We start from the raw sequence: 22,372 nt of genomic DNA, 5'->3' as shown, positions 1-22,372 counted from the left end.
AGTCAATGTTACGCCTGGTACGAAAAGTTTAAAGCCGGGAACTTCAATAAAGAAAATGAACCGCGTGGAAGACCGGTCAGGAAGTTTTCTGTGCTCAAACCCGGTGAAACGGTTAACGCGGATCGCTACAAAGAGCAACTCATGAAGTTGAACAGCGCTATCACCCAGAAACGTCCGGAACGCGACCGAGATCGAAGTCGTGTCATCTTGTTGCATGACAATGCTCCGAGTCACCAAGCGAAAGCCGTCCGGGAAACTCTTGCTGTTTTGAATTTTGAAGTCCTCGACCTCCCGGCTTATTCACCAGACCTAGCTCCTTCAGATTACTATCTATCTGGATTGATGGCCACCGCACTCAGAAATCAGCGCTTCTCGACATACGAAGACGTTCGAAAATGGCTATATGAATGGCTCGGCAGTAAACAGGAAGACTTCTACCGTAAAGGAATCCGGGCTCTCCCGGAAAGATGGGAGAGGTGCATAGCCTCCCTGGGAGAATACTTTGAATAAAGTCAGCCTCTTAGTTTTTCCGGAAAAATAATTTCATTTCTGAAAAAAATTTCCGGTTTCATCTGCAAACCCCTATAAGAAATCGTTTGCTGCGTTTGAACAATTGTGTAGCTGCACAGTATACCCTAGACGAATTCTCAATGGACAAACAACTTATGGGTCTTTCTTGCTGATATTGATCATTTGCTGCCTCCTTTCGACTTCCGTGTCCGAGAGAATGTACTCGCTTATCTCGCTGTCATCGATCGCCGAAAGATTATCGTCGGTAGCCCCTGCTTCCGCTGCCTGCAGTTCTCGCAATTCCTGTGAAAAGCGAGCGGCTTAAATTTCGTATTTCTATCGCGGAGACTCACGATCGGGATTGCGAGAAAAGGGTTCCGAGACGCCTCGAACGCATCTCGATCCATCTCATCTCACCTGAGCTGCTTTCTCCTCTCGGAACCTCTTGAAAGCCTCGTCGTTTTCGGTGGTGCGCGTCTCCGACGCAACTTTGTACTCGAACACCGGTTTCATCTCCATGATCATATCGAAGAGGAAGAAAAAACTATCGTGGGTCACTGAGATTGCGCTGCAGCCCCGGCTGTTGATCACGTCGATGATTTCCTGGACGAGCGATTTCGGTGATATCCTGTTGAACGTCGGTATGCTCAGGACTTTCTCGTGACAGAGATCGTACATGCTATTGAGATCCTTGAGCTGCATGTTGAAACAATCAGCCACGTTGACCGTCTTGAATGCGAGGTAGAAAACCGAGAGTGCGAAGAGATGCGGTGGCCATTGCTGTACAATCGTGCACGAGTCGATCCACTCGACGAGCATCAGGGATTTCTTGACGACTTCCGGCAAATTCAGAGGCTTCCCTTGAGGAATTTTGTTCGCGTACAGATCGATAGAAGACTGCACCGTTTCGTTGATCGAAGGCTGGTGGGCCAAGACGTGACCTTTTGAAATGAGGTCCTTCTGCACGAGCTTGAATTGTCTTCCTATTATTTTCACGGGGGTGTCACAAAATTCCGAAAGTTCCTTGAAGGTCACGACTCGCTTCTCCATGCGCATGATCGTCATGAAAACTGCGCCCGCGAGAGCTTTGGCCTCGCGGTAGTGGAATCTTCGCCTGAGGTTGTCCCAGTACATCTGGAGGGCTTGCCCTTGAGTTGAAGCCGGAACCCCGTACGATGCCATGATTCGTTCGAGACACTCTCTGCCCAGCTGGCCGGTTTTCGTGAGACCGGATTTGGAGTCCGCCGTCGCGTACGTCGTGAGCGCTTGACGTGTTCCATTCCTCCTGAAGCCGAACTTCGTCTCTGTTTGCGATAGCGATGCGGCAGAATCAGCCGCCAACTCGGCCAGAAGCGAATCCGCGTTCACCACCCCGCAGTACACGCAGACCTCGCATCGCTGCTCACTGTTGTATAGAACGCCGTCCTCACCGCAGCTGAAGCACTTGGTGTACATTTTCTTCCTCGTTCGCAGCTGCAACAGAAGGAAATTCCGACGGTCAGTCGGCTCGAATGCCACTCGAACAGTGCCCAGCGGCCGGTCTACGACATCCGGCCAAGAGCCATCTGCTTTATACTGCGAGTCGGAGAATTGATCACAATAGGGAGAGGAAGAGAGCAAGAGGAAATCGTCTGAAGTTTCTCAACTGATCCGGGAAATGAGCCGCTAGGATAGGCGGGCGATCAACGCGAACAATTCACGTCGCGTCTTCCTCGCGCTTTTCTTCACAAGCACCGCGATCGAGGGCACCGATGCGGAATCTCCATGAGTGAGCTTCGGAAACAGGTCCCTCCAATGCCTCTCCGGAATGCTTGACGGCAATCCGTAAACACCGAATACTGTGATGAGCTCCGACTGTGCAGGTAGAGGAAATCAGCTCGGTTTGCGATTACAAAAACATCTGTCCGCTCTATCCAGCAGAGAGACACTATATATGGAGAACAATTTCGCTATGCCTCCGACCTGACCAGCTGCCCCGAGAGTCGCTAGTGTCCTCCTTTCGCGGTGAGATGAATACTCTTCACCCTGTGTTCTCTACTGGCATCGCTAATGCACGAAAATTGTCCAGCGGATGTCGCGAATCTCCAAATCCAAATGTGGCTGAACATCGTTTCTCTCGAAGTGCCTAAACAAATCATTCCGTAACATCGACGGGCAGGCGCTAATAACAATATGTAGGAAATAGAACGTATCGTGCCAAAGTGGTGGCAAACGCCTTCTCGACAGCGGATCAGAGGCTCATTTTTGAACGATATTGCCGAAGACGAGCTAGAGGCCAGGTGGAGCTGGAAATCTGCTCCCGCGAAATTCCCCATCACGACGCTCGCAAAGGACCCTCCCTGTCTTTTCAGGCCGAGTTGGACGGTTATGATCGGTCACTCGGGAATGCGATGTTCGCAGTTGGAATCGGTCGATGTGATCAAGTCTGGAGCTCCGCATTCCCAGATCCAGACCGATAAACAATAATCAGTCTGCGCAAAACATTAGTCATGGAACATCTCCGCCAGACACTTTGTGATCTGTGGATCGAATTTCCGCGTGACTCGTCTAGACTGCGGCGATCTGTAGATGGAAATGGTGGGATCGATGCTAATTGGCTGGGAGGAATCCCGATTAGGGACTTCTTTGTCGAGGGAAATATGGGCCGGACCCGAGAACAGGCTTTCCTGCACTAGGTTGAACTTACACTTTTAGCCGCCATTTCATGGACCGAGAAAAGGTCTGTTACTTATAACTCCGCTTCACGCTCGAGAGAACAATCGCAGTATTAGGTGCTGCTTCTACCTTAGCGCCTAAACGAGCTGCGGTTCGAAGTCGTTGGATAATAATGATCCTTTTCATCTAATGCGTGAATGAAATCGGCGGTGGTGGCGGCAAAAGTCTGAATTAACGCAAACTACCCTCTCTCTCAACCTCAACATATCAGAAGACATTCAGCTGATGCAAGCTTTGCTCACCTTTCAAAGACAGTCAAGGCTTCTCTTGGCTCCGAAGCAGGTCATTGTAGCGGCGTTAAACGCCTTCGGAACCCTGCAGATTTCTCCGATACTGAGGTGACGGTGGTCGATTCGGCAATAGTCGCGTTGACACTTCTGTGCCACTAAGAACGGTTGCTGAATCTAGTAAGCCGGAGACAATACGAAAACTCCTCGTGGGGTCTCTCACGGAGCTCAGGACCGACCACAAGAGACGGCTCGTAAAAGAGGCTACTCACGATCAAAGGTCGTCTTTTTCTCCGATAGGGGTCGATCCCCCGAAAACAGTCGAATTATACGAATGAGACGTTTCCAGGATGCCCGCTACGGAGAGATTTCAGTGTTTGAAATCGAACTGCAGCGGTTCATCCACAATGCCGATGAATACAATGATGTTCGTGATCTTTGTTCGAAGCTCTGGCGCGATGTGGCGGCTCCTCGCTTTTCCTTCGATTCTGGGCGCTCTGAGTCTTAAGAAGCCCTGATAAAGTCGGATCTTAGAGTGATATAAACCCTTGTTGGTTTCCCCCGGCGCTGGAATGCGATCGTCGGCCGAGTTCGGCGGATAATGGTCATTCGACATTCCGGGGTTCCCCTGGGACTGATCTCGGGAGCCCCAGGGGGTCCTCGAACCCGCTCCTTAGGGGACCTAAACGAAACGCGAGAAGTTTGACCAAGCTCCGCGCCAACGGACGCTCTGATGCCTCTGTAGATTTTCATTATTCACTGCTGGAATATCCATTAAACGCGGGGCGACGAGGAGCTCCCGACTGCTGTGCTTGTTTGAGTTCTCCTGCGATAAAGAATCCAGAATTTCACGGTCTCTACGGGGGGGGACTTCGAGAGCTATCCCGTTTGCTTTCGAAAATCTCTGATATTGGAACCTAATGATTTGAGCTCTGGAGTTCGGGCACTGAAGAATGCCGAAAAAGGCAGGCAAAAAGGCACTGAAATACATTAGGAGAGGCATCGAAACTGTTCAGAATAGGCGTGATAGGCAGGGCAACGCCGCAAGTAACCGCTCGTCAACCGTTTCATGAGATATCAATGTTGCCTCCTGGAGTCCCATCGACTGGTGATCGATGTTGGTCTGATGGGAAGCATTCTACATAATCGAAAGACAATTTGACGTTTGGCGGACCATCGGATCCTATCGGAAGCAAGATTAGTTGTTCCTTTAGCTTGGGTTCGCCGACCCTATTCATGACCGAATTCGTTTGAAGACCCTGAATTTTCCCAGAATTCCCGGGAAACAGGGTCCGGGTGGCTCAACAAGGCACTTCGGGCGCGGTAAAACCCAAGTAGGGATTTCCGATGGAGAAGCGTCGGAAAGGGCCGCCGTAGGCATTCATGGCAAAATGCCCGAACTTCCGAGCTCTACGCATGATTCAGTACCAGGACGGCCTCGCAGTAATGGAACATGATCTCACGGCGAGGATGACCAGCAATTAATTCTCCCCAGCCTAGAATTGATTGTTGCTGTAAATGATTGGTAAAATGATAGGGAGGACTTCAAACAGGAGCACGAAATATCCGCACTGGAAACCCAAGTGAAGACGCAAACGGAGGAGCTTCAGGGAGCAACATTCCTGTCGTGCCTAGGAATCGAGGCCCCGAAATGGCTGAAAGGGCAAGGGGTGGACATCACGAGTTTGTCGAAGAACCAAGTCATCCTTTACAGTCGCCACAAAAGTCAAATCGAGGCCAGATACCCGCCAGCAGTTGGGAAAAATTGATCGGGAAGTCTCTCGAGCTAGGCTTATTGTACGTCTGATTTCTGTGTCGATGGATGATAGCAGATTTCCATCGTATTCGAGCGGCGCTCCATCTGTTCCATCAATTTGACCTACTGATTGTGTTCCGCCTGCTGGTGATGGTGGTAGCCGGCTTGCTATCGCTGCAGACAATCTTCCCCATTGGTTCTGCGAAAAATGATTCCCTCTATCCATTGGCTTTCCACCGTAGATTATCTATACAAGAGCTCCATCGAGACTATTCTGAGAAGGCTACAGCCGTGCTGCGGGAATCGAGATTCCTTCTCTCGAACTAGAAATGTGAGCATCACTTCGCCTTCCACGCGTGTCTGGAAGGCGATTTCTGGATCACCCGAGCCTCATCCGGGAGCTCAGTGAATAGCAGAAGTCTTTCGCGGAATCAGACCAAAGTTCAAGTCATTCCGCTCCTGAGGCCAGCGGTCTACCTCCAATCACTGAAGCCTCAGTGGGTTATTTGAGGCCTAGCTCTCACTGAGATCCAAGAATTCCGAATTTGCGGGAACCAGAATTGCCGGTGCCCGCTGGAGCTTGACTATTCATGATCCCAATCGCGACGATCGATGAAAATCATCCAACATTCAGCTGCTTGTCCAAGCAGCGCTTGAGGAATTTCTGCTGTGATCCGAGCGAGTGTCTTGTGTCGCGAGAATCACGTTACTCTCGTCTCGGACGCGAACTCCCAGCTGACTCTGAGCTTTGGTCTCTTTCGCTCATCGGCTGAGTCGAGATCTCCGACCGTCTTTCGATCCTGGTACGTTCCCTCAGGACTCGAAGCTCGGCGCAAGGACTCGAAGGCGCATGCTCAATCAGGAAGGACTCGTTCTGACCTCGAGAGTCTTCGTCGATGAGATCCATGGCTTCCCAGATATCGCCCCCTGCGATCCTGGCGTCTCTTATCCTCATATGGTACGATCCCATGACCGATTGTGATTCGGTGAATGGGAATCATCATATCGATGGAGTCACCTCCTGGTAGGAACGATTGAAGCCGAACACGACGGATTTCGCCTGGTGACAACGTTCTAAAATTAGCTGACGCAGCTTGCGATTGCCACGACTCATCTGCCATTTGATCATAAAATGATGGATCGTTCGATCTCTACAGCCATACTGGTCGAGAGGGACCTCCAGCTCATTCCGAATCAAGGTCCAGAACTCTAGACCAGTAGTGCGCGAACATTCTTGCTCCTGGAACCATTCTCAGTCCTCCCTCCAAACGTGGAACCCATCGAGAAACCCCTACGGCTCTCTTATATTTATCTAATCATATGCTCAGAGCTCTAGAACACACAGAATTGACGCTGAACGGGAATCACCTAGACGAGTGACATACGGGCGTCAGAGCCCATGAATGTTATGAAGGGAAAATGACGGAATAAGACGTCATGAATGTTATCGGAACTAAGATCGAATAATGAAACCTGCGAAAGCCACAACCAAATGTCGTCCGATGCCGGTTTAGGGAATGCCGTTCCTCTTTTGGATGTCCTTTCAATGAGGCTCAAGTCTCGCGCCTTGAGAAAGTTTGTATTAGGACGACAAAATCTTCCCGAAATTCGCCGTTTTCGAACGTGAGTGATCGGATTGAGGCTGCTATCCGAGCTCGAGTGGATATCAACCCCCGATCCTTCTAAGGTCCACTCGGCTTTCCATGAGATAGTCGACCCCACCGACGTGCGAGGCGACCTCAATCATAATTTCCGAAATCGCCCTTGAAGTGTCCGTCAGCTTTCCCATGCTTATGCTAGCCAGTCTCCAGACTTGAGTCTCGAATATAAGCAGGCAGCAGCATATCATTCGGAGGCTGTCTGCTCCACGTGTTTATGCTCGACGTGTTACTCCTGCGGGTTCTTTGAGGGCGATGCGATCGGACTCCGAGAGCGCTGCACGAGAACTTCGATCCTGCGCGAAGTCTCGGAATCCATGATGAACCCAGAGACCGCATCCTAGATGAGACTCTCCACAATTCCAAAATGAAAACGAAGACCAAATCCGACGGAACACTTTATCGATAAGCTCCGACGCTCGTAATCGAGTCTTCTTATAGAACCTTCAGAGTATCGGAAAAGCGGAATGTGCGGGAATCGCAAGCCCCCCGAACCTGCGTCCTTGTCGAAAGGGATTCAGCAACAAATTCCATGGTAGTCTCGAGGGACTAGCCCACCGCGAGCAGAGACGGCCTTTTGCTCGACGGGACGCGGATAAGTGGCTCGCGAAACTAGGACGAGATGGTGAATTTTGAATTTTGGCGCTCTCATGACGTCATGGGTTCTATTTTGACAGTTCGATGAGAGAGGACTACCTGCGCGATCCCCATTGATTCTTCGGTCGGATACTCATCGGTGAAATACGTTCAGGTTATGGAGGGATTCGACTCTCCTGAGTTCGTCGATCGAATGCTCGAGCGGATCGGATCGTCTGAGCGTGCTGCTCCGACGGGTTCCGATGGAATTCGGTGAAATACTGGATAGAGAAGCGCGAACGCTCATTAGGAAGCCATTTTCTCCATCCATGGCTACACGGAGGTCGGGGGTGCGGTGCGCACTTGGCTTCGAACATGCGCGCTCGTGTTCGCGCTCCGAAGTGGACGACATCGGAGAAGTGTCTGAGTTCCACAGTGAAGAACGGTCCCAACCCGGCGAACGACCTCCGCCGCGGAGCATCGAGTTCGATTTCCGCGCTATCGATGCCTTTCAATTGAACTCCAGCGCGATCCCGAGGAGCCGTGCGCGCACTCTCCTCCGCGCTCGCTCCGGGTCTCAATGCGGGAGCGTGCCGGAACATTTCGGTGATGCGGTGAAACGTTCGGAATTTCGCGGAGTTTCCCCTGTGATCAGAGGAACTCTGGAGCTCTTCGGAAAGCGTTCCGGGAGAAATCGCCGCTCCCCGTGAATCCTCTGCGCACGATATCATCGCGCATTCCGCTCGCGGACTCCCCCCCGAGACACGAGGAAATTTCTAATTTTTTCTTTGTGTGTTCCAGAAACCGTGATCGAGTCTTCGCCATCGTCGCAGAGATCTTCGTAGCTAGCAAACATTTGATTTGATTTCCACATTTTGAGTATGGCACGGTTTCGTTGTGAGTAGCCGCAGAAACGCTTCATCAATTCCTTTTACTCTGGTTTTCTCGCCGATCAGCTCTACCGTGATCCTGTGGATTCGCAGAGAAAAAAATCTCCCTTATCGCTCCGAGGGGATTAGGCCGAAGGATCGCGGAGGGCTCGTCGACGGCATGGCATGCAGAAAAGATGTGCCGGACTGTGGACCGCGGTTATGCTCTCCCGGAGAGTCGCGATCGCTACGAGCAGAACTCCAAGCTCGATTACGGTGGTTGAAACGAGATTTACATTTTCAGCTGTCACCCGTACCCCCGTTCTTCTGACATGGCTGAAAACGACCCCCGGCTCGCCCACTGGACCTCTTACTCAGGTGCAAGTTCGAGCCACTGTAACCACTAAACCCTCAGTGGTTGTAGCGCGTACTCCGCCTTCTGCACCTCAAGCAATCGCCCAGATCGAATCCGATGAGGAGAATCCGTCATTGGCCGAGGAACGTCGTCAGGACTTCGCTAAGAGCTTCCAACGGGACGCTAACGGCAAATTCAATTGCGCGTTCTGTCCCTACTCTACCGAACATCACGGTAGTATGAAAAATCACCAAATGACGCACACAGGTGAGGGCAGTTCTTCTGCGCGGATTTTCGCGGGCTGGTTGGATGGGAATTCCACTCAGGAAGGCTCCATGGATATATCGCAGAGGCATGATCTTTTTAGACCGATATCCGATTTTTCGGAATTTCAGGCGAAAAGCCGTATGAATGTGGTACATGTGGCAAAAAGTTCATCCAAAAAGGCAATTGGAGACGCCATGAACTTCGAGTTCACTCGTCTTCTTCGGCGAATAAGACCTACCAATGCCCTCAATGCCCAGAAAGCTTCGCAGAACTTCATCTGATGACTGCGCACCACATAACCGCCCATCTGTCACCCCAGGGTCTCCTGGCCAACGGAGCATTCAAGAAGGATATGCGTGAGTTTTTTCGTCGCTCTCACTATTATCGAGTTTCGGCGGGACAGGGGCCGCTCCGTTGACACGGCTCCTCTGAACCTGTGTCTCCCCCGGAGAGGGAGGGAAAACCTTGGGAAAACTCCCGTCGGGAGATCGACGCTGTCGAAGGCCTCCATTCAGTAATTTTTCTTCTTCCATTTTCCAGTGAGCATCCTCGATGCGACCCTTGGCACGAAACGTAAGGACAAGACGTGCGAGGTGTGTTTGAAACAGTTTGCGTCCCGACATGACATGGAAAGGCACATGCGGGTTCATACCCGGGAAAAGCCCTTCGTATGCCCCCTGTGTTCGACAGGATTCACGCAAAAATCCAGCTTGAAATCACACTTGTACACCGTGCATAACCTCACGCAGAACATGTGAACGCTAGGACTTACCGGTACAGCGAAGTAGTCGGTTTTCACGCGGGGCGCGGATGCCGACCACTAGACAAAAACGGCGAGTAAGCACTACGTCTCACCAGGAACAGTTTGAGGGATGCGCATCGTAGACGTAGATCGTCGACGGAATTCGTCTGAGGGAGGTGAATGGAATTCGCCCGAGCGAAAGCTCCACGATGAGCGACCACCAGAACCCAGCGAAACCAGTCCAGTACCACGAGAAAAGCGAGCTGTGGGGCTTTTCACTAGGCCTTAAATCTAGAGTCACGTTCAATGAAAAACAGGGCTACCCTGGAGCGAAGAGAAGCGGAAGCGACGACGACGACGACGGCGGCAATGAATGGGGAGGGGAGAAACGAGGAGCGAATATCGGAAGGCTCTGCGTGAAGATCCAATGTTTTCCAAGAGTTCGTGCAAGTCGCTAGCATTGCCGACGATCGATAACCAGTACCGCTCATCGAGTCATTAGCGAGCTCAGAGAATCGCAGGAGAATAATCTAGTGCCAAACAATACGTCCGCTTTTTACCGGCGTTAGGGCAAGTTTTATGCTCGAGCATTTGAGGGGCGCAGTAGGTACGTTCGAGATGCGACTTGACGAGTCTCTGAAAACCCGAGGACTCTTTACCAAGAATACTATGAATATTGGCAAGCGAGTCTCAGCCAGAAACGTCTATGCACCGACCAGGCTCCCGCCTTGACTAACAGTTGTCGGATAGTACAAACTCTAGGGGAAGGCATCTTTGAGAGGGTTTGAGACCTCCGATTGCCTTCGTCTTCCCCGTAGACGCTGCATTTACCCGTCGGTCGATCATTCACTTGGTTCGTTGATCACTCTGTGTATCACTTTCATTGATTGGATCGGTTGGTTCGGCCGAGAGACTTGTGTTATCGTTACCGTTTGTCATCTGGAGCAGAGGACAGTTGTCGCGCAATACATGCAAATTCAGGTTCTTGCAACAAACACCCCTGACATGCAGCACTGAATTCTTAGTGTAGCCGAACGGAGCCTTTCAAGGATGAGAATTTACTTGTTGGGTTTGAGAATCGATGAAAAGGCTGGACTGATGCAAATCCTAGACAGGGTTGTGTTGTTGTTGTTAGCCAAATTGTTTAGCTCCCCCGACTACTACCACGACATAAGGAGTGATCGGACCGAGTTTGATCGGATGGTATGGAAGAATAATCTTCTGAAACCTGAAACGTACCCCGCCATGACCTCGATGGGGATTCGTCTATTATGGTAACAAACAAGATTAAGATGTTAGAGCTGCAAGTTTCATCACCCCAACTCCTATTGAGTGTACCGCGGACTGCTATGCGGGCAGATCCAGCACTTCGACCCTAGAAGAGAAAGAGCCAATCATTAGCAGGAGCCAAATATTTAGAGAGAACGATGATCATGGGAACCATGGATTGATATTTAAGGTCAGGCAAGTAGAGGTGTTAGCTAGCTCCAATAATTGTTGGATAGACAAGGATCGAGCTGGTCGGAGCTCCGACTTTTTAGTGAAGTTGTGCTGAGCTTTCGGCACCCAGATCGAACTTGTAAAAATAATAACTAAGCATTAACTATGGGAAATGGACACGAGCAATACGAGGCGAAGAATATGGAGCGTCGTCTCCCGGCCTGGAAATCTGTTCACGTTTTGCTGCCACAATAATGAAGACTAATTCAACGATGAAAAGGCATCGGTTTCGCGGTTTTCTCCGTGAACCAATGGTTTAGTCCCGATTCAACGACCAGACGCCACACATTGGCAAGTGTAGTTGGTGTTGAAGGTTTGTGTGTGTGTGTGGTCTTCGTTACGTTCCCGGCCTGGGAGGCGATTCGCCCGAGTTTATAGGAACATTCACCATTCCGAGATTTCGGATCGACCTGTAAGCGCTTATTGAGTTGAAGAAGGACGACTGAATATGCATCGAGCATGCCGAGGGGGAAAATCGACGGCACCGGGTTGCACGATGAAAATAGTGTTTGAGCGAAGAATCACGACGGCAGGTGATAGAATACTACATTCAATATATTTATAAGGGGTGTCGCGGCACATTCCAAACTATACAGTCGAACCGTATCTATCTATCGGGTCACCCGAAATCTCACTCAGAGACACCCTCACTGAGCGCTACAAACACGGACTCGTAGACGAACACAAAAACTCGAAGGAAACGAAACCAACAATAATGTTTATGCAAAAACAACCTCGGCGAAGACCCATTCACGGATGCAATATGGTAGGCAGGTGGTCGAGGGTAACCGGAATAAAGTACTAGGTGATGTAGATGATCTGTATAGACGGAATACAACGACGAATGAGCACGCCTATTGTGTAAGTTCATAGTGGATCACCACCGCAGAATCACTAGATAGACGCAATTGCAAACACTGAAATCCGAGAAATCGATCCAAAAAAACTGTCTCGAGATGAAGCCTGTTGGACTAGGAGAACGACAGCGAGTAGCAACCGTGGGAAGATACAAGCACCTGCCGTCAACCGTTCGTAGTGCAAAAAGGAATAGACTCCTAGAGCGTTGCTGCGACAAGGGCGAAAACTTGAAAACGTCTCTTTGACGTAAAATTGATGATGCAATGTATGATGATGCATTTAAAATGGAAACCACATCACTGGAACTTCTAGATCTAGCAAGTGTAAATAAATATGTTCGTAGTTGTGTACGACGAGTTCACGGTTGGCTTTTCCCTTTCCTTTTAATTTTGGAACCTCCGGGAACGACGGCTGGAAAAAAACTCGAACACATATCGTTCCAAACCCCTGACCATTCCAAGCGACGAGAGATTATATTGGGCGGGAAGATAGCATGAAGAAGGCTTTGAGCCAGGCAGAAACTGACCTTAAAACATTTATTGAATGCTCCATATCTTATCCTAAACAAACTAGAGTCTTTTCGGCTTCCGAGGTCTAGGAGGACATAAGGAAGCCGGAGTGTGATCGGTGATTGACACAATATTGAGACCTGCTTGTTGGAGACTTTTCACAGAGGCCAAACGGCCGGGCCCTAGACCTTTGACGACGAGCCGGACGTCCTTCAGCGAGACTCGGAACGCTCGGTAGGCGATCGAAGTAGCGGCAGCTTGCGCCGCCACGGTGGTACCTGGAGGGGGGGGGACGTTCATGAGGGCTTCTCGACTTTCGAGTCCGGTCGAGGGACGCTGTTTCGGAGATTAATTGTGCCCGATCGGCAAGCCCATTGAGACTCCGACGCAGGATTGACTCTCTCTCCGACGCACTCAGCGATGGATGCTCTTTTCCATTCCCCAGATACCAGAGAGCGATACAAACCTTTCTTTGTGTGCTTGTAGCCTTCCGTCCCTCCGGAACGCCTCGCGATTACATTGCCGTTAGCCTGGGTGAGCGTGCATAGTGTGTTGTTCATGCTGCATTTGACGTGGACAATCGGAAGATCCTTGTAAGGCACGCCGTTGAAAAGAGTACTAAAGGTGACACGGTCAACTAGACTGGAAACGAGAGAGCGATCGGTTTTAGAGTTCAGGGCAGAAGCAGAGCACAGAATTTCCCGTCAAAATCTCGGTCAGCGGGAGTCGATACGGAGCAGGAGCCCGAGCGCGAACTCTCATGCACTTTTCTGGCACCAGTCCGGGCTCGAGTCTCGACCCGGAATCCAAAATTTCAATAATTTCTATGCGATATCTCATTTCGGAGTTTCGACCCGCAGATTGACAGGCGTAAGTAGCGAACTCCGCGAGAGGCTCCACCTTTATCTACATCGATAACGGGTGGAAACAATAATGAATCGAGGTGGAGAAATTTACTTCTCTTCCGCAGGTGCGATATCCACCGACCGCACTCCCTGAGTTCCTTCGTCCTTCGTTGGCAAAGCCCTCAGCTGAGCTTTCCTGTCTCTGTCCATGAATAGGGAGGAGGTCGATGAAATCTGTCTCACATTCTGCAAGGCGCAGCTCAATTTCGAGCACAACATCATCGCGCACAGGAGTCGTCGAACACCCGGTCTCGGTACCACACGGCTCTCACTCGGAGCAGCGCAGTGTGGCTGCTGTGGGACGTCCACGGAAACATTGTGGTAGGAGGTGGCACTTCGTTTGAGCTCTGGAGTCTGGAAACGATATCATAGCTCTGATATTCGTCATTTTCCCATGGATCTCGACGTTCCGTTTTTGAGCGAATGGCTTGCCAGAGAGACTTTCTTTCATTCCACTCAGCCGCCCGCTCATTATTGGGATTATTATTTCCCGCGCCGCGTTCGACAAGATTCAAATATTGGCGCGCCCCGTCCCGAGATCCGGTTTCGATGTGTTGTGTAGAGTCTTTTTTCCGGTCCCTGTGGAAGGTACGGCCGATCTTGAAATTTCTCCATGATAACCGAGTAAATTCTGAGACATTTGAGGGTGTGAAGTGCGCGAAATCTCTGCAAGTTCGAAGTACGGGAATCTGGGAATCTTCTGGGCTCGAATTTGTGCAGTGGCTGGGCCGTCTTCAAGCCGATTTGTGCAGATTGCTGGGACCAGTGAACGAGTGGCGGCACGTGAAAACGTGGTATTTTTGAGAATATTTCTAGTGATCTCCGTATAATCTGCCGTTTTGGTGTGATTCATGGGAAACTCGACTCATTCGAGACCTGTCGAGGGGTCGACGTGGTTTTCACCGCTCGCGTCGCATCTTTGCGTATGGAACGTTCGATTGTCCGGTGCGGTGGGGTGTTCTCGTAGACATCGAGCCGGGGGCGTCGGCTTCGCTGGCTTGGGGTATCGCTCAGGACGTAGGGGACTTTCAATGCTCTGCTCGACCAGGTTAACCCCGGAACCTTGCGAGAAAACCGAAAGAGAAGCTCAGAGGTCTACCGATGCAAGCGCGGCGCAACATGGAGCGAGCATGGCTATGTGGCAGAGATTTCGAACACACCGCGATGAATTTTCTTAATGGTACGAAAAAATGCCGGAATGAAGAACACCGGGATAGAACTTTGTGCTTCGCTTTCACAGATGAACACGGTCGGACACAAGTGCGTGAAGCCCAACGGCGACAAGCCCTCGGAATTCGAGGAGCTGATCGCCCGCACGCTCCTCGAGCTTGAGGTGAGCTCTGAGCTCCGCGCTAATCTGAAAGAACTGCATTTCGTTTCCGCGGAGGAAATCGATTTCGGAGACAAGAAGGCCGCGTTGATCTACGTGCCTTACCCCCAGCTGAAGCAGTACCACAAGATCCACAACCGTCTTGTGAGGTGAGTTGTGGCCGATATCTTCCCCATGCCAAGTTCCGCGGAGAGCAGTTTTCTGAATGACCGTTTTGGGCTCTGCTCCGGAACGTCGAGATAGTGATTGACCTCATACAGAACTCCAGGATCTTCGCTCTCAGCCGCGTCGATTCGTTCAACCCGATTTCTCAATGGACTCTCGTTTCCTTCACAGGGAATTGGAGAAAAAGCTGAGCGGAAAGACCGTGATTTTCATCGCTCGACGAAAAATCCTGCCCAAGCCGTCTCGTAACTCGAAGAGACAGCCGAAGCAGAAGAGACCCATGTCTCGTACCATGGCTCACGTGCACAACGCTATCCTCGACGATATCGTTTATCCCGCCGAGATCATCGGCAAGCGAATCCGCTATCGTTTGTCCGGGAGCTGCCTGTACAAGGTGCACCTCGAGAAGAACCAACAAACCACTTTGGAACAGAAGATCGACACGTTCTCGTCAGTGTACAAGAAGCTTACTGGCAAAGAAGTGGCTTTCGAATTCAGGGAGCCTCTTGTTTAGACTTCAGGATTCGGAAGAGGATTTCGGAAGACAAAATAAATCGTCTGTCCCGATGTGACATCCTTACGAGAACGCGTGATTCTTCCTTGTAGCCAACCCCGTTTCCCTCCCCCCTTAGCTAGTCGAAGAGCAGTCCAATTTGGAGCTTGCAACCTCCTCTCCCTGGACACGATGCGCCCTCAGCAGACCCTCGCGTTCCGGATCCTCCTCATGCTCCTGGGTACACCGGGGAAGAAACGAAAGAAAGACCGAGCGACATACGATTGGAGTAGGAGCGCTCTTGAGACAGAAGGAAATGGCTTCGGCGAGAAAAGAAAATTGAGCGAACATGTGTCCGAAAGCTTCCAATTTTTATTGATCATGGATCAGCAGTCGATTCTCAATCCCAGTGATGGGGTGAGCTTCAATTTTCTTAAAATATATCGCTCCGTTCACTTCTGGGGAATCGTGTCATTTCGAGATGCATCATCAGTCAGGTTCAGAAAAGTTCAGGGTTAAAAAACGGAAGTCTCTCTCTAGGCCATTCCGTTGATTAAGTTAACAGAGGCGTGCCGGGTCAAGTCGAGAGATGCAGATTTTATCGATTCGAAAATTAGAATCAGAATTTCTTCGGGCGAAAATTTCCTCCTGTAGCCGATCCGCTTCTGTTCACATGGTTGTTGATGATTTTCCTTCTCGCCAACATCTTCCGTCTTCAATCATTGTCGCTCTATCTCGTCGTGAAGGATCATGCTTGCGATCGCTTCTCGAGCGATTCGTTCTCACCCACGGTGACTGCTGCTTCGGAGGGGATTTCCATCGGCGTCGACACGTTTACAATGGCTCCGTCAGCTGTCGGTCCAGCCAATCAATAAACTGAGAGACTCGAACGAAGTTCGGTGAGTGCTCTATTTCATGGAGAGCCTCGAGAATGTTCCTCACGTGAATGAAGTGCTCGATCATGAAGGTCGGAAACATCCTCAGATGGAAGTAGTTTCCGGAGTCATCACCGAAAACATCAGCGTTGTGTTTCTCTGTTGTTCGATATAGATCGAGCCGGCCCGCATGTACACAAAGGGGGGCCGGCTTAGATAATATGTACGTGATCAAAGGTTGGTAGACTTGCTGTGCGTGCTCACTATCCCATTTTTTCTCAGCTTCGTCCTCCGCATAGTTCGTGCCGTCAGATAGAGATCTTACCCTCTGCTCGTTGAGGGAGACGGCGGCACTGATGCACTCGGACAGATGGTGCGTTGTTGCGTCTTGCATGTCCCGCAAAACGCGTAGAAATACCACCAGGCGCCGTCCATAGACTTCTAGGACACGGAGGAGTTGTGCTAGGAGCTCTGACTGTCGGCTCATAACTCGAAAGAGCTCGCTCGGAATCACTCGAATCGCAGTCACCGTGGCTCGAACGTGTTGCTGAGAAGCAGTTTTCTTAACGTTGCATCGGAAAACAGCTGGCACCGAACATGTGTACTCGTCACCGAGCGTGAAACGTGCATTTGTGAGCGACCGCCCCGCGCCGCAAGACTTGGTCAGGACCTTGCGGGGGAGGAGGGGGAAGGGGGTAATGATTGATGTGCTTCAGACCCTTGAAATCGGAATGGGGGAGTCCGTAGGAATCCCGGAATCAATGAAAATTTATCGATCTCGTCCAGTGATGTGACTCCGCTGAAGACACAGTCTAGTTGCAACAACCAGCTTCTGTCACGCTGGCGTTTCCGCAGTGGTGCGCGGCGCCGCGCCGTGGGTACGGAGTCACCGATCGAATTCACAACTCGATCGTTGCTTTGACTGATAGCTCCGGTGGAACTATTCTCCCGGCTATTTTTGCTCCTCTGAGGTTAGTCGGATGCCGCGCGGAATTCACTTCACAAAGTGCTCCCCGCTATTCCCGGCACCATGTACGATATCCATGCTGCTTCTCTATCGGCCAGTGGTGATCATATGTCCGTAAGGATCTAGACGTCGAAAGCTAGAGGGTTTTCATCGTTCGCTCACGATCTCGCAATCATCACACCCTACCCCACAACATATGTTTTGTTCTTTCTGGTACAACCGTGTGGTCGGGACTAGCCCAGACGATCCTCGGAACCAATAGTTTCGCCAGCTGATGAAGTGAGACTGTGCTTGAGATTTGAGATTGACATGTGCCGTGGGATCATGACACCTGCGAGCTATTCTGGTGAACATCGCAGCATCCTCGACGGTTACCAGAGCTTCCTAGGAAAGTCCGCGCGTAAGTTGGACGCTCTTCAGGTCTCTCCCCAGCTGATTCTCCTGGCTCTGAGTTGGAAATCGTCGGGGGAAGAAACTTGACATTCGTCACCGTGAGCTCGTTGGGAGAGCTTTCGAGGTGGCAAATCGAGACTTCTCCGGAAGGACACAATCGATTCGATCTACCTCAGAAAATATCCTTGTTCATCAAGTTATTGACGTAGTCGACGTTCTTTATCTACACTCCGTCCTCCAACTCCGCGAAACTTTGGAAACACAGGAGAACTTCAGGTGGTATGCGAGGACGAATGGCCGGGAATTTCGAGAGGCGATGACGTGCGATCCGGTGGAGGTTATCCAATATCTGCATACTTTGGTAGGTAAGTCCCGCCTATTCTTTCTTGCCCAGTTTGATTGGTGCCGCTTTCCATGTCTCGCCCATCAGACTTCCCGGAACAGTCCTCCCCCTCTTGCATTTTCACCTTCCTATACCCAACCGTCGACTTCCCCCCGCTTGTCCGATCTTGCTTAGCTCGAACCTCATCTATAGCTGATTCCGACCATCTGCAACACTCTTAGCCTTAGCTCCGTACTGCCGACCGTTGTCTCACTTCAAGAAACTACTCGAAACCCACTTACTCACCCATAGCATCTTTCCCTTCGATAGTTTTGAGGTGTTCTTCTGACGTGTTCCACTCTACTACATCATATGTGCTTGCGGCATTCGCCTGCATTTGTTTTGAGAAAAATGAAGTATCATGTGAGAATCACTAGTTTCCGCGCATGAATTCGTGTTTTGCCACGTTTTTTCCCGCACGAGAATCGCGTAGTCGCTTTGTAAGGAGCGATGAAAAGACTCAGATTGAAGATTCTATCCGGACCTGCCTACCTTCCATTAACTCCATATATCCCTCGGGTCTGTTTTCGCTTAGCGAATGAGACTAACCGTTTAGATTCTCGGTGAGACTTTTTGTGGAGGAGGAGGTCGATTCAGGTGATTAGGGTGCAATAGCATACGGACAATTTGGTTATGTCAGAAAGTGAGCCGAGTCGCAGTATCTGCGGAAATGAACAGGGAAACCTCATTATCCTGGTGGCTGATTCGCCTGTCATGACAATGCTCAGGTCTGTGCTCTCCGATTGGATTCGATACCTGCCCAACGCAGAGCAACGTGACGGTGTTGACGAAACCATTAGCCAGCGAGCTGCTCAGTCCTAGAGGACGAGGTCGCGCGAGAATACTTGTTAGACGGCCCGAATATATTCTGGGAGCAATAGTTTGTAGGTAAGGACAGAGAATACGACCTCGTATCTATCGGTCATCGAACTGCTTCCGATGTCCGGTCGGGGAGCAAACGATCCGGTCCCGTCACGACCCTCGAACGCTCCCTCGGAGACATTCGGGCCTTCGGGAGGGAAATGATCGAGCAGGCCCAGTTGGATGTGAATTCCTTTTCTGAGACCATGGCGAACTATGGTTCCCTTCGCGGTACAAGTATTGGACCTGGCGAGGTCTACCGCGCGGAGGTCGCGTTACTTCAAGACTTTCCCTTGATCCGATGCAGATCGGCGTGATTGGCCCTGAGATCCCCTCTGAACTGAGCGAATCGAAGAAGAGGCGATTGCGGACGTACAGAATTTGTTTCCATTTCTTTCTGTTTTTGATCGGAGCAACCTGAGATCAAGGTCCTTGAATCTTGGAATTCCTCGGCTCTAATCACGACAAAGCTCCCATTCCGGAGAATGCGTTTTTAGTTTGCTTGAATGACTGAGCGGGAAATTCTCTCCTCCCATTCCCTCGCGTTCCTCATCATGCCCGCTCCGCGGACGCACCAAGAATATTGAACCTGAAATACATTTCATTCGGCGACGGCACCGACGGAGGCGGCCGCTTGACTTTGTGAGGGGGGGAGAGGGAAGGAGAAGAAAAACAAATTCTGCCCCGGTGGGACTCGGCTCTATTTTTGGCAGACGAGATTCCGGCGACGACGCAGAGCACGGCAGAGTTGTATCCAGCTGCAAACAATTGCGAGGAAGTTCGCGAGACAAATCTGAATATGCGGCATGGGGAGAGTCGGGAGCGGATGGATCGAACCATCGATAAATGAGGTAGTTAGTGAAGCAAACAATCAATCAACCAACTTTCCGCTCGCGCTAGCGAGGAGCGACTTCGAGCAGTGCCGATGACAGTGGGTCGATGAATCGGTGGCGGAACTTTTGTTTTCAGCCCCTGGGTGCACATTGAAGAGCTGCTCGACGCGGAGGGATCGTCGACGGGCAAACCAGCGGAGAAGCGAGAAACAGCCCGCATGGCCTGATCGCCGACCACGAATTTCAGCCGATCTAAAGAAGGCCGAGGGAACGCTCACCTGTCTGAGCTTGACGCGCGCTGAAAATACAAGCGATCGGAGTGAATGCTTTTCAGTGGAAACACCTATGGATAGAGACCTGAAGTTGGCGAGTATCGCGATCGTGGTTCCGAGTGAGGTGAGACCCATCTTGGCGAGCATCTCGGAATTCGCTCCTCCACAACCCTGGGCTCTGAATCGATGGGCGCCCTGTCGACTGTAGAGCATCGGTTTTCCGCCCTAGGTTTCCAGAGTGTTCCGTGTTGTCCGGGTCTCAAGAGAAGGGACCGATCGGATGGTCCTATGGCCCACGCGTGCGCGAGACAGGCCTTTCACGTTGAGAGGGAATTGCTTATCTCCGTCGAAAGTTTCAGGGAGGCTGCCTGAGTTGGGGAGAGCATCAATCGTGGTTGCCGGCAGAATATGCAGCTTCTGGCCCTTGTACGTCCAGGTGTAACATTTGCTCTGTATATCCGTCCACGGGAAAACATTTCTGGCCGCCCACGGTAGGGTTATGCTCTTGCGCTTGTCGCATGCAACGGCTCATGGAGCCTCCTCCGTCAAGGAGTCTTAATCCCGAAACCCCGATTCCGGAGGGTGCAGGAGAGCTTCCGAGCCGCCGCGGAAGGCCGGTAGCGCCGGGGGCTATCGGTGGAAGACTCGAGCGTCTTGAAGCCCGAGTTTTTCCATTCACCGCTTGCACGACCACTGTCATGCATTGTGATGGAGGTGCAGATTGTCCGAAGATCCGATAACTCCAATTCGAGGGGACCAAGGCAAAATAACGGGATGTCTTATTTCCATAGTACAGACACTCACAGCTATTAATTGCTCCGGCTCGCCGAGGGCTCGGTCTCGCCCCTTAAGAATTACCGAACTCGTGGGACACGCTAAACGCGATCGATTTTTCGCGATCGGCGTGAGATCAGTCGGGAATCCTTCGAAGAAGGGGAGGGTGACCAATGTTGTGAAGGGGGGAGGGGTGGGGGTTGGGATTGTCAGTGCACCTAAGCAGGTGGGGGTCGATGCACCGAAGGTGGGGGGGGGCGATGCACCGACGGGAGATGGGGGAGAAGCGGATTGATATCTGGGTCCTGTCTGATATGGAAAGTATAAGGCAGTCGAACCCCTCAAGGGGGAGGGGCGGTTGCCTCCTGGATCCCCCACTGCGCGACACGGGGCGCCGAGCCTCGTCGCCAGTCGCCGCATCCTCGGGAGAACTATCGAATGTCACCGTCGCGTGAGCTGATTCCGCAGCTTAATCCGCATTTCCTCAAGCGAGGGGAATCCCCTTTTATTCAGAAGACGAGACTTCTCAGGTTCGAGGGAGGAATAGGACAGGAGTAAAATTACGGAGCACACAGACAATCGATAGGGGAGCGATGTGGAAGATGAATACTGGATTCCCTCCGATCTGTGGATGGACGCGAGGTGCGGAGCGTCATCGGATCCAAAACCCGCGTGGAGGGAACATTTGCGGGGAGAGTCGAGGAGCTGCTCCCGGAGGACGAGCTCTGTAGCCTTGTTCTCCGAGGAATAAGCACGGAAACTTCGAAAGAAGAATCGCAAGTCAAGCGTGACCTCTTTACACAAATCAAGCGAGCGAAGCGTCGCGCTCAGGGCCGCACGCTCACACGCTCAACCGGTTGCATAAGGGAACTGCCGCGCCCCCGACCGGTCCTCCAGGTATTTGTTCTCGCGGAAGTCTCGGATCGATCGAGCAGCCAGGCTTTGTGTCGGTGACCGGAATGAGCACGGTCTTCTTGAATCATAGCTCAGCGACTAAGAAGAGATTCTCATTCATGAAGGAACATTCATGGGGGAACTACAAATTACCCCAGGTCGTAATGAATGTCTGGGAAGTTCAGTTCCTTTCGCGCGAGTAAGGCCGCCATGAGAACTTTTTCCAGAGAGTTTGTACGAATAATCCTCCGAGATGCAGCTCATCAAATTAACAGCAACACTGGAACGGTGTTCGCTGCGAGGCCGAAAGTTCCAGGCAGGTCCCTCCTTCTCGACTGCCAGTGCCCAACCTGTTGAGAGGGATCGAGGGTCCTTTCCATCCGGGACCCTTTCTCCGAACCTCGGTTCGGTCGCGAGTTCCAAGCTCCTCACGGTCGGCGACGAACGCCGGGAGCGCTTTTGAAAAGGATACGAGTTCGTTCTGATTGTGTTTGATTCAACGTTTTTCGTGCTCGGAACTGATTGAACCATCGATTCACTGACTGACTGAAGAGTTGACAAGCGTATCGGACGAATCAACAAGTGCGTCTGCGTCGGACTTTCCACTTCTGCAGCGAAAAGGTAAGGACCATAGACAAACAGGTGGTTCATCTGGCGGCATGACAGCAGCTGCTTTAAGATTGGAA

General features: G+C 51.3%; 4 protein-coding genes across 5 annotated transcripts; 2 read left to right on the top strand and 2 right to left on the bottom strand.

Annotated features, from left to right (window-relative positions):
* Positions 1-663: 663 nt before the first annotated feature.
* On the bottom strand, positions 664-3,842 carry LOC100904109 (uncharacterized). The gene is made up of 3 exons (XM_003737481.3): positions 3,468-3,842; positions 928-1,983; positions 664-813 (listed from the first exon to the last, which is right to left on the bottom strand). Exons 2-3 carry the CDS (start codon positions 1,963-1,965, stop codon positions 664-666), a joined length of 1,188 nt encoding a protein of 395 aa, XP_003737529.3. The 5' UTR covers positions 1,966-1,983; positions 3,468-3,842.
* A 4,481-nt stretch (positions 3,843-8,323) lies between these two features.
* Positions 8,324-9,906, top strand: LOC100903962 (gastrula zinc finger protein XlCGF8.2DB). The gene is made up of 4 exons (XM_029111163.1): positions 8,324-8,339; positions 8,616-8,933; positions 9,062-9,289; positions 9,474-9,906. Exons 1-4 carry the CDS (start codon positions 8,324-8,326, stop codon positions 9,689-9,691), a joined length of 780 nt encoding a protein of 259 aa, XP_028966996.1. The 3' UTR covers positions 9,692-9,906.
* A 2,649-nt stretch (positions 9,907-12,555) lies between these two features.
* On the bottom strand, positions 12,556-20,153 carry mRpS11 (mitochondrial ribosomal protein S11). Its single transcript, XM_018639060.1, has 5 exons — positions 19,982-20,153; positions 14,883-14,998; positions 13,500-13,801; positions 13,009-13,184; positions 12,556-12,820 (listed from the first exon to the last, which is right to left on the bottom strand). Exons 1-5 carry the CDS (start codon positions 20,151-20,153, stop codon positions 12,603-12,605), a joined length of 984 nt encoding a protein of 327 aa, XP_018494576.1. The 3' UTR covers positions 12,556-12,602.
* RpS7 (ribosomal protein S7) lies at positions 14,014-15,528 on the top strand. Of its 2 annotated transcripts, XM_003737466.1 has the most exons (3): positions 14,014-14,035; positions 14,688-14,926; positions 15,114-15,528. In XM_003737466.1, the coding sequence occupies exons 2-3, from the start codon at positions 14,688-14,690 to the stop codon at positions 15,454-15,456; spliced, it is 582 nt and encodes a 193-aa protein (XP_003737514.1). In that variant the 5' UTR covers positions 14,014-14,035; the 3' UTR covers positions 15,457-15,528. The 2 variants fall into 2 exon arrangements, with proteins under 2 accessions (XP_003737514.1, XP_018494617.1); XM_018639101.1 differs by lacking the exon at positions 14,014-14,035 and having other exon boundaries at positions 14,295-14,926.
* Positions 20,154-22,372: the final 2,219 nt, after the last annotated feature.

The sequence above is a fragment of the Galendromus occidentalis genome, unplaced genomic scaffold (genome assembly GCF_000255335.2).
Source record: "Galendromus occidentalis unplaced genomic scaffold, Mocc_1.1 scf7180000075558, whole genome shotgun sequence".
In the NCBI taxonomy this organism is placed as follows: Eukaryota; Metazoa; Arthropoda; class Arachnida; order Mesostigmata; family Phytoseiidae; genus Galendromus; species Galendromus occidentalis.
This window is presented reverse-complemented; position numbering and strand designations above follow the sequence as displayed.